Consider the following 12070-nt stretch of genomic DNA (forward strand, 5'->3'; position numbering starts at 1 on the left):
AAATCTTTTTTTTTTCCTGTTCCCAATTTTACTGTGCATACAACATCCTTATCTCTTTCATTATTGGGACGTTCTGCACCATATGGAATCTAATGTGAATACTATGCATCTTATAGTCTCCCTCATACCAAGCAACTAATCTGATTTCTTTAACCATTGAGAAAGGAAAATAAAAAATGGTAAGCAAAACTCACTTTCAAACCAAACTTAATATGAAAGTGTACAATTCCATAATACATTACATTTGTATGCTCTGCTGGTTTGGACTTTGATTAGCAACAGACTTTATTTTGCTTAACTTAGACTGCATCTTACTCATGGACTTTAAGGCCAGAAAGGACCATCATTATCATATAGTCTGACCTGCACATTGCAGGCCACAGAACCTCACCCACCCACTCTTGTAATAGGCCCATAACCTCTGGCCTCAAATCTTGATGTAAAGATTTCAAGTTGTAGAGAATCCACCATTTACTGTAGTTCAAACCAGCAAGAAACCCATGCCGCCCACTGCAGAGGAAGGCAAAAAAAAACAAAACAAAAACAGGGGTCTGCCAATCTGACCTGGGGGGAAATTCCTTCCTGACACCAAGTATAGTGATCAGTTAGACCCAGAGCATTTGGGCAAGACCCACCAGCCAGAAACCTGGAAAAGAATTGTCTTCAGTATTCAGGACCCTCCCCAGGTAATGTCCCATCTCCGGCTTTTGGAGATTCTTACCAATAGCAGTCACAGATGGGCCACATGCCATTGCTGGCAACCTTGTCATATTATCCTCTCCATAAAAGTATCAAGGTCCGTCTTGAAACAAGTTAGGTTGTTTTTTTTTTTTGTCCCCTCTACTTCCCTTTGAAGGCTGTTCCAGAACTTCACTCCTCTGATGGTTAGAAACAGTCTTATAATTTCAAGCCTAAACTTGTTGATGGCCGGTTTATGCCAACATTGGCCCTTAACTTAAATAACTCCTCTCCCTCTTGGGTGTTTATCCCTATGATGTATTTATAAAGAGCAATCGTATTTCCCTTCAGCCTTCATTTGGTTAGGCTAAACAAGCCAAGCTCCTTAAGTGTCCTCTCAGAAGGTAAGTTCTCCATTCCTGTGATCATTCTGGTAGCATTCTCTGCATCTATTCCACTCTGAATTCATCTTTCTTAATCATGGGAGATCTAACTTGCACATAGTATTCCAGATGAGGTCTCACCAGTGCCTTGCATAATGGTAATAATGCTTCCCTGTCTCTACTGGAAATTCCTCACCTGATGTATCCAAGGATTGCATTAGCCTTTTTCATGACCACAACACATTGGCAACTCGTAGTCATTCTGTGGCCAAGCCATATACCCAGGTCTTTCTCCTCTGTTGTTTCCACCTGATAATTCTCCAGTTTATAGCAAAAATTCTTGTTAATCCCTAAATGCATGATCTTGCATTTTGCACTATTAAATTTCACCTCCTTTCCATTACTCCAGTTTTCAAGGTCATCCAAATTGTCTTGTGTGATATTCGGATCCTCTTCCATATTGACAGGACCTCCCAACTTTGTGTCATCTGCAAATTTTATTAACCATGCTCCCACTTTTTATATCAAGGTTATTAATGAAAATATTAAATAAGATTTATCCCAAGACTGAGCCTTGAGGGACTCCCCCTCCAGCTAGGCATCTCTGAGTATAACCTGTTGTAATCTCCCCTTTAACCAGTTCCTTACCCACCTTTTGATTCTCATATGAATTTCCATCTTTTCCAATTCAATAATTTCCCATGTGGAACTGTATCCAATGCTTTACTGAAATCCCAGTAGATTAGGTCTACCGCATTTCCTTGGTCCCAGAAAAATAGATCAGGTTTGTCTGTTATGATCTGCCTTTTGTAAAACAGTGTTGTATATTATTCCAGTTACCATTTATCTCCATATCTTTAATTACTGTCTCTTTCAAAATTTGTTCTAAAACCTTGTATGCAGTTAAGGTCAAACCAACAGGCCTGCCTTTTCCCAGATCACTCTTTTTCCTTTCTTAAATATAGATACTATATTTGCAATCTTCTAGTCATAGTGTAGAATGCCTGAATTTAGAGATTCATTAAAAATCCTTGCTATGTGGATTGCGTGTGCCAGTTCTTTTAATGTTCTTGGATGAAGATTACCCTGACCCCCCACTTGGGTCCCATTAAACTATTTTTGTTTGGCTTTCACCTCCGATGTGGTAATTTCTACTTCCATATCCTCATTCCCATTAGCTATCCTGCCACTGTCCCCAGGCTCTTTGTTGTTGTTTAAAAACTGAGACAAAGTATTCGTTTAGGTGTTGGGCCGTATCTAGCTTCTTTAATCTCCACCCCATCCTTAGTGCTTAGGGTCCCACTTTTTCTTTCTTTTTATTTATATAGCTAAAGAACCTTTTACTATTGGTTTTAATTTCCTTTGCAAGGTCTTTGCTTGGGTTTTGGCAGTTCTCACTTTTCCTCTCTGCATTTTCTGAGCTCCAAGAGAGCTTTCCTTGCTGATCCATTCCTTCTTCCATTCCTTGTAGGTTTTCTATTTTCTCAATAACTTGTATGAGATGCTTTTGTTCATCCAGATTGGCCTGCAACCTTTCCCTATAAATTTTTTTCCCCTTGGAATACAGGCTCCAAATAGTTTCTGCAACTTTGACTTAAAGTAATTCCCAACTTCCTCCACATTCAGATTCTTGAGTTATTCAGTCTAGTCCACTTCCCTAACTCATTGCTTTAATTGTTAAGTTTGCGCTTTTGAAATCAGTCTTGACTTTATAATATTATGTCACTCCATGTGATAGTGGTTAAAAGTGTTTGATATTCTCTTTTCATATCAAGAATAAGAAACAATTTCAGTGAATTGCCTGTTCTGTTTTGGAGGTCAGTTGGATAAAAGGCAGTTGGGAGACGGTCTTCATTTCTTCTGTGGGAAAGTGTCATATATAGTGAATGTTGTTAATCTTTTTTTTTTTTTTTAAATGCTGTTAGGAAAGCGAGTCGAGTTTTCTTGAATTAAGTGTTATCAAATTGTTCTATTGATAGTATGGAAAAACTGACCAACTTTGATACTAAGCTAAGTCATGTTTGTATATTTTATTCTAAATACATACTTGGGCCAGACCATTATGTTTTGTTTTCTACCATAACCAACTGGTATGTTCACTTGACAAAGAGTATTGTGTTTGCATCTTAAGGTGTGCCTTGTGTAATAGAGATTTGCAGTGTGTGTCTCTGGTGGGAGTGGGGATGGGAAGAAGACTGGGAAGAACCTGCTCTTTTTCCAAACAGGCATGATGTTTTATAGCTCCATTAAAAATTCAGGAAAAAAACTTACTACCATTTTAATAACTTTTGAATAAAACATTGTATTTGCAGACAATCCATAATGCTGCACACTTAACTATGATGTTCATACAACTTTGCAGGTGAAGTACAGACTTTTAGGGGTAAATTTGCAGCATAATGCCCAAGGATTTAATGACAAACCCATTAAAATAAGCTGCATGGAGAAATCATTCATTGCACTAAATCTGTGTTCTCTGTTATGACTGCCTTTCCTAGCGGGGTGAGGAAAAACTGACCACCTGATGCCCAAAAGTGAAGGACTGATTTGTCCCTCTAGATGCCAATCAGTGAATTCTGTAGTTTTGAATATAATAAAACCTCTTGTAAAGCAAAGGACCTTAAAAGTGCTGAAAATGCTTGTAGAGAGTTTCATAGACTACTGTACGTGATTTATCATAGATTGAAAAACATTGAAATGAGAGGTTTCAGAGGGGCAGCCATGTTAGTCTGTATTCGCAAAAAGAAAAGGAGTACTTGTGGCACCTTACAGACTAACAAATTTGTTTGAGCATAAGCTTTTGTGAGCTACAGCTCACTTCATCGGATGCAGTCAGTGGAAAATACAGTGGGGAGATTTATATACATAGAGAACATGAAACAATGGGTGTTACCATACACACTGTAATGAGAGAGTGATCACTTAAGGTGAGCTATTACCAGCAGAAAGGGGGGGGACGGACGGACCTTTTGTCATGATAATCAAAGTGGGCCATTTCCAGCAGTTGACAAGAACGTCTGAGGAACAGTCGGGGCGGAGGGGGGGGTGGTGTCAGCAATGCCCCTCTGCCATGTACATGGGTCAAACTGGACAGTCTCTACGTAAAAGAATAAATGGACACATATCAGACGTCAAGAATTATAACATTCAAAAGCCAGTTGGAGAACACTTCAATCTCTTCGGTCACTCAATTACACACCTAAAAGTTGCAATTCTTCAACAAAAAAACTTCAAAAACAGACTCCAATGAGAGACTGCTGAATTGGAATTAATTTACAAACTGGATACAATTAACTTAGGCTTGAATAGAGACTGGGAGTGGATGGGTCATTACACAAAGTAAAACTATTTCCCCATGTTTATTCCCCCCTTTCCCCCCCACTGTTCCTCAGACATTCTTCAGAGTAACAGCCATGTTAGTCTGTATTCGTAAAAAGAAAAGGAGTACTTGTGTTGTTAGAGACTAACCAATTTATTTGAGCATAAGCTTTCATGAGCTACAGCTCACTTCATCGGATGCGTACTGTGGAAAGTGTAGAAGATCTTTTTATATACACAAAGCATGAAAAAATACCTCTCCCCCACCCCACTCTCCTGCTGGTAATAGCTTATCTAAAGTGACCACTCTCCTTACAATGTGTATGATAATCAAGGTGGGCCATTTCCAGCACAAATCCAGGGTTTAACAAGAACGTCTGGGGCGGGGGGGGAGGAAAAAACAAGGGGATATAGGTTACCTTGCATAATGACTCAGCCACTCCCAGTCTCTATTCAAGCCTAAGTTAATTGTATCCAATTTGCAAATGAATTCCAATTCAACAGTCTCTCGCTGGAGTCTGGATTTGAAGTTTTTTTTGTTGTAATATCGCAACTTTCATGTCTGTAATCGCGTGACCAGAGAGATTGAAGTGTTCTCCGACTGGTTTATGAATGTTATAATTCTTGACATCTGATTTGTGTCCATTTATTCTTTTACGTAGAGACTGTCCAGTTTGACCAATGTACCTGGCAGAGGGGCATTGCTGGCACATGATGGCATATATCACATTGGTGGATGTGCAGGTGAACGAGCCTCTGATAGTGTGGCTGATGTTGTTAGGCCCTGTGATGGTGTCCCCTGAATAGATATGTGGGCACAGTTGGCAACGGGCTTTGTTGCAAGGATAGGTTCCTGGGTTAGTGGTTCTGTTGTGCGGTATGTGGTTGCTGGTGAGTATTTGCTTCAGGTTGGGGGGCTGTCTGTAGGCAAGGACTGGCCTGTCTCCCAAGATTTGTGAGAGTGTTGGGTCATCCTTCAGGATAGGTTGTAGATCCTTAATAATGCGTTGGAAGGGTTTTAGTTGGGGGCTGAAGGTGATGGTTAGTGGCGTTCTGTTATTTTCTTTGTTAGGCCTGTCCTGTAGTAGGTGACTTCTGGGAACTCTTCTGGCTCTATCAATCTGTTTCTTCACTTCCGCAGGTGGGTATTGTAGTTGTAAGAATGCTTGATCGAGATCTTGTAGGTGTTTGTCTCTGTCTGAGAGGTTGGAGCAAATGCAGTTGTATCGCAGAGCTTGGCTGTATATGATGGATCGTGTGGTGTGGTCTGAGTGAAAGCTGGAGGCATGTAGGTAGGAATAGCAGTCAGTAGGTTTCCGGTATAGGGTGGTGTTTATGTGACCATTGTTTATTAGCACTGTAGTGTCCAGGAAGTAGATCTCTTGTGTGGACTGGACCAGGCTGAGGTTGATGGTGGGATGGAAATTGTTGAAATCGTGGTGGAATTCCTCAAGGGCTTCTTTTCCACGGGTCCAGATGATGAAGATGTCATCAATATCGCGCAAGTAGAGTAGGGGCGTTAGGGGACGAGACCTGAGGAAGCGTTGTTCTAAGTCAGCCATAAAAATGTTGGCATACTGTGCGGCCATGCGGGTACCCATAGCAGTGCCGCTGATCTGAAGGTATACATTGTCCCCAAATGTAAAATAGTTATGGGTGAGGACAAAGTCACAAAGTTCAGCCACCAGGTTTGCCGTGACATTATCAGGGATAGTGTTCCTGAGGGCTTGCAGTCCATCTTTGTGTGGAATGTTGGTGTAGAGGGCTTCTACATCCATAGTGGCCAGGATGGTGTTATCAGGAAGATCACCGATGGATTGTAGTTTCCTCAGGAAGTCAGTGGTGTCTTGAAGGTAGCTGGGAGTGCTGGTAGCGTTGGGCCTGAGGAGGGAGTCTACATAGCCAGACAATCCTGCTGTCAGGGTGCCAATGCCTGAGATGATGGGGTGCCCAGGATTTCCAGGTTTATGGATCTTGGGTAGTAGATAGAATACCCCAGGTCGGGGTTCCAGGTATGTGTCTGTGTGGATTTGATCTTGTGCTTTTTCAGGAAGTTTCTTGAGCAAATGCTGCAGTTTCTTTTGGTAACTCTCAGTGGGATCAGAGGGTAATGGCTTGTAGAAAGTGGTGTTGGAGAGCTGCCGAGCAGCCTCTTGTTCATATTCCGACCTATTCATGATGACAACAGCACCTCCTTTGTCAGCCTTTTTGATTATGATGTCAGAGTTGTTTCTGAGGCTGTGGATGGCATTGTGTTCTGCACGGCTGAGGTTATGGGGCAAGTGATTCTTGTCAACTGCTGGAAATGGCCCACCTTGATTATTGCTACAAAAGGTCCTGTCGTCGTATACCTCCCCTTTCCCCACCCCCCGCTTCTGCTGGCAATAGCTCACCTTAAGTGATCACTCTCTCATTACAGTGTGTATGGTAACACCCATTGTTTCATGTTCTCTATGTATATAAATCTCCCCACTGTATTTTCCACTGAATGCATCCGATGAAGTGAGCTGTAGGTCACGAAAGCTTATGCTCAAATAAATTTGTTAGTCTCTAAGGTGCCACAAGTACTCCTTTTTATTGAAATGAGAGCTCAGAAAGGATGTATAGTTTCAAATGTACAAAATACTATTTAAAAATGTCTACTCTATCAAAATTTTACTGTTTGGATTTACAAGCTTTTCTCCATTTATTCTATTTGAGAGGGGAAAATATAAAATAGAATTCTACTGACATCACTAAGATTGCACAGGGTGTAAATCTTGCACAGCTTGGTCCTGCATCCAGTGATGTGTGTTAAAAACTAACTTAATATTTATCAAGTAGGCATATTTAATTCTAGAACATAGTCTTGTTTCATTTCCACTTCATTCTGTTTCAATTTGTGCATTTTATCTAGCCACAGTGGGGAATTACCCATTTACACATAAAGGGAAAATTGAGGTAGCCAGACTTTCTTTTACTAGTCTCATGGAACACAGCTGAGGAAATCTACATAATGCATGTGAAATATTTTCTTATTACCTCTGAACTACAGAAAGGATGCAGGAAAACTTGAATTTTTTTGCACAGTTCTGTGTTGAAACAATAGTACAGTGTGTAGCAATTTCAAATAGCATTTATTTTAAAAACATGCAGGTATTCTTAAAGGTATCTTTCACTTTTCTGAAATTTTTTTTCACTTCCTTTGTCACTTCAGTTCAATTTGTTTATGACACAGCAAGCGTACCTACATGGGGACACCCAGAAAAATTAATCCAAATTAACTAAAGGTGTGAATTTGAAGTGGATTAGTTAAACTGCATTAAACCCCACGTTGAACATCCTTATTCAGCATTTAGTGGCCTTAATTGGTTTTAGCTTAATTGACTTTGTGCTGCATGTGTAATACAGGAGGGGTGTAGAAAAGGATCCCAAAAATGATTTGAGGGCTCGAGAAAATGTCTTACACTGAAAGACACAAAGAGCTCTATCTGATTAGTTCATCAGAAAAGATTGAGAGGTGCCTTGATTACATTGTATTACCTTTATGGGGAGAAAGTACCAGGTACTAAAGCACTCTGTAATCTGAAAGATATAACAAGAACCAGTGGCTAGAATTTTAAACCAGAGAAACGTAGATCAGAAATTAGGTATACATTTTTAACAATGAGGGTGATTAACCATTGGGACAAGCTACCAAAGGAAGTGGTGGATTATCCGTCTCTTGATGTCTTCAGATCAAAACTGGATGCCTTTCTGGAAGATATGCTTCCGTTAAACACAAGTTATTGTGTTCAGTACAGATGTAACTGAAATTTAATGTCCTGTGATATGCAGGAGGTTGGAATAGAAGATGTATTTGTCCTTTAAACTCTGAGTCTGAAAAATCCTAAAACTCACCTGGAAACATTGTCTTCCTTGGCAGATCTCTTGCCACTGCTGTGAATATATATAAACATGAAGTATACACCCGTGAAGGTCTTGGATTGACAGATAAGATTTCGGTGATAGACACCCTGACTGTGTGAGTGGCAGTCCGTAATGAATAGACGTGCTTTAAGCAGCAGCATGTTTAGAATTTTTATATGCTGCGAAGCTTACTAACAGGTTTCAGAATAAAAGCCGTGTTAGTCTGTATTCGCAAAAAGAAAAGGAGTACTTGTGGCACCTTAGAGACTAACCAATTTATTTGAGCATGAGCTTTCGTGAGCTACAGCTCACTTCATCAGATGCATACCGTGGAAACTGCAGCAGACGTTATATATACACAGAGAATATGAAACAATACCTCCTCCCACCCCACTGTCCTGCTGGTAATAGCTTATCTAAAGTGATCATCAGGCGGGCCATTTCCAGCACAAATCCAGGTTTTCTCACCCTCCACCCCCCCACACAAATTCACTCTCCTGCTGGTGCTAGCCCATCCAAAGTGACAACTCTTTACATAATCAAGTCGGGCTTACTAAGAGTCATGACAGACACACAAACTTACCTCCTTAAAAACATCATCAATAGTGTGCAGCCCGCAGAAACTGTTTACAGCTAAATCTCCTTTCTCACTATTTCTGAATTTATCGTAATAACAGAGAAACCATTTAATTATGTTGTCAGTGAACCGCGTATTAATATTTTTAGCCTTTCGGATAAGGAACCCAAAACCTGGCCTGCTTGTGGTCATTAAGGATTCCAAGGAACTTTTGCAAATTAGGGGAGTCAACCTAGAGGTCTTAACCAGATTCCAGCTTGGTTAGTGATGTTCTGCCTACCTGAGTCTTCTGTGCAGTTTCAATGACAGTATTTTTCTTCATTTTGTGCCCTAAACTATTTGTAGTGTTGATACTTTATATTACCCAGCTGCTGTGTTTCACTCTAACATGGTTGCACTTCAGTGATGGATGAAATCTTCATTGGGTGTGACTTGTATATTGATTTATACACATATTGCAAAATATTTTGGAATCAATGGGGTCAATAGGTATTGCATAAATCTGATGTGCTGGTTACAGTGATACTGATAAACTTCAGTAGTCCTATTAGTATTTGTCAGTTTTCTACTAATAAAGGGCTTCAGACACTTCCACTGCATAGATATAACAGGAAATATTTTATGCTCTTATAACGTGCTCAGGGTTTTATCAGCTACCATAAAAATACATTAAAGTTGATTTAAAAAAAAGAACTTTGTGAGTGGTAGGAAAGTATTGTCGTGTTTAAGTGACTTTACCAAGGCCACACTGAGTCAGTAGCAGAGCTGGAATGGAACCCAGGGCTCTTATTTCTCAGTCTCCTGGTGGATTTCAGGGCAATGCGGAAGAATTGACATGGTCCCATGGACATTGTTTCAGCACTTGTTTTGAGAGGAGGTTGCCACACCCTCTTATTCATACAGCTTGATATTTCATATTTACTATTGCTCCAGGAGAAGAGGAGAAAGACTTACTCAGTTTTCCTTCCTTTTATTGTAGGGTGAAAAGGTAAACTATGAAAAGTTTAAGAATTGGTTATTGCAGAACAAAGATGCTTTCACGTTCTCTCGTTGGCTGCTATCTGGAGGAGTGTATGTTACACTCACCGATGATAGTGACACCCCTACCTTCTATCAAACTCTGGCCGGAGTCACACACTGTAAGTAATTGGCGTTTCTTGCTGCATAAATGGGTATCTTTCTTATAGATCTGGCCTTTGCTAACCTGAGTTCATAAAACTTTTGCCTCTCTATGTGATCATTCAACAAATCGCTACTGCTCTGTTAAGTTAAGCTACATACAGTTCCACTATTGAGGAATGTTATTTGTTGCGTATCCTAAAAATAATAAATAGTGTTTTAGGGGAAACAGTACTGAGGTCACAAGACTTGTTTTAATGGATGTCAGCAAAGTATGTTTTTTTAAATGTTGTAATGTGCCAAATGGAAAATATATTTTCCATGTATCTTCCTTTTTCTAATGAACTTAAACAAAGTCTTATTAATTTGATTCCCTTTTTTGTGCACCAAGAATCACAAATATTGGCACAGATCTATAAATAGTGTGTCATAAACATCACTGGTGTCTCTTAACGTTTGCATTTCTTGGTGCAGTGAACAATGTTTTAGCTTTATTTATAGTCCTAGGTATAAACTAAACAGAGTGAAACCTGGTCTTGCATATGGGAAAGCTCGCCAAAGAAATGTAGATGGAACTCTTTTTCTGAGTCCATCCTGAAGTAATACTAGGGCCCATTTTGATGATATGCGGTGCTGTTTTTCAGATTGGATGTCAAATCAGGGCCTGATTAATTTTACATTATGCTTACCCAAAATTTCTCTTAGTTTCAATTGAATTTATTCTTCTACTTCTAAAAACTGCATGTATTACGGCTACCTCTAGAGCCACATTTAAGTGGTAGATAAATAATCCTTGTGTAAAGTTTTCAAAGGACTTAGGTATCATTTAGGAGAGGAAGGATAATCTTTGGTCAAGCTGCTGCCGAATATCTTAACCACGTCTGGTTCATTTTGCTGTTCTTCCACAGACTTCATGTGTGACCTTGAGCAAGTCATTTAATCTCTGTGCCTCAGTATCTCAGCTGTAAAATTATATATAGTCTGTTTACTTAGGTTTTACATAACTCCCATAAAAGCTCCTATTCTGAGCTCTAGGTGCCCTTGGCATGAGTTGAAAATACAGTACATTGCTTTGATTGTTAATGATTATCCAATGGCATGTTTTCTCCCCAAATGCATACAACTGTGAGGCACCAGCATGTAATACAAACATTTACGTTGTGTTAATGACTAGAGATCTCAACTGAGATTGGGGTTCCAGAAGCCACCAAGTTTATAGTCCGAACAGGAAAGATACACAAAGGGTGGGAGAGGAAACAGAGGCACATAGGAAAAATGACTTAGCTAAGGTCACATGGAATGTCTGCAGTGGGAGAGCTGAATAGATCTCCTGAGTCTCAATCCCGTGCCCTATCCATTGAATCATACTACTTCTCCGAACCAAATCAAAATGTACTTTCCCCTCAGTATCCAAAGAAAACTTCATTTCTAAACTTCTCAATATTCCCGCCCCCCCAACACCTACTTGGATTTCGACATTGCCCAGATAGTTTCACTTTCAGGGCATGTTGCAGACCAAGGTGGGGGGGGGGGGGGGGCTGTGAGGATAATAATGTACTTGTTCTATATCTATATATAGGATACATTCGTGTTTGTGAGGTGTTCAGATAGTATTGTCGTGTGAGGGAATAAGTAACTTTGTGGGTTCTTCAGGATCAGCATTCCCTATTAAAAAAAATGAAATGGAATGAGGCGGCTAATACTGTTTGTGTACATATCCTTGCATCTTGAAGAAGCCAGGTAGTTTATTTATACTAGGTCTTGTGAAAATTATGAGCAACGTGGAATGTGCTGGAGGAGATTGTAAATTGTATTAAGCGAAGATGATGTGTGGAAGGTAGCCACTTCTGGCAGTTTGCGAGTGAGAGGTCAACCCAGTCACAGGCCTTAAAAATCCAAGTTATGTCCGCTTCCCTTAAACTAAATATCTGCCACCAGATTTGTGATCTCTGGCACTTGCACTTCTTCTTCCAGTAGAATATGTGGCTTCATGAATTGTAACCAATGCCCTGTGTGGTCTGAGGAAGCTGGAACGAAATCCTGCAGTAAGGGTCTGGGATTCTATATCACCAGAGCAGCAAACTAGAGTCCTTTTTTGAGAAGATGC

The 12070-nt window shown here is 40.0% G+C and overlaps 1 protein-coding gene across 3 annotated transcripts in view; it reads left to right on the forward strand.

Annotated features, from left to right (window-relative positions):
- USP32 (ubiquitin specific peptidase 32) overlaps nt 1-12070 on the forward strand; it is a 153210-nt gene that overhangs the window by 68697 nt on the left and 72443 nt on the right. For all 3 annotated transcript variants that reach the window (XM_048824508.2, XM_048824509.2, XM_048824511.2), the window contains exon 5: nt 9824-9983. In XM_048824508.2, the coding sequence (XP_048680465.1) occupies nt 9824-9983 (160 nt within the window). The remainder of the gene's footprint in view (nt 1-9823; nt 9984-12070) is intronic.

The sequence above is a fragment of the Caretta caretta genome, chromosome 17 (genome assembly GCF_965140235.1).
Source record: "Caretta caretta isolate rCarCar2 chromosome 17, rCarCar1.hap1, whole genome shotgun sequence".
In the NCBI taxonomy this organism is placed as follows: domain Eukaryota; kingdom Metazoa; phylum Chordata; order Testudines; family Cheloniidae; genus Caretta; species Caretta caretta.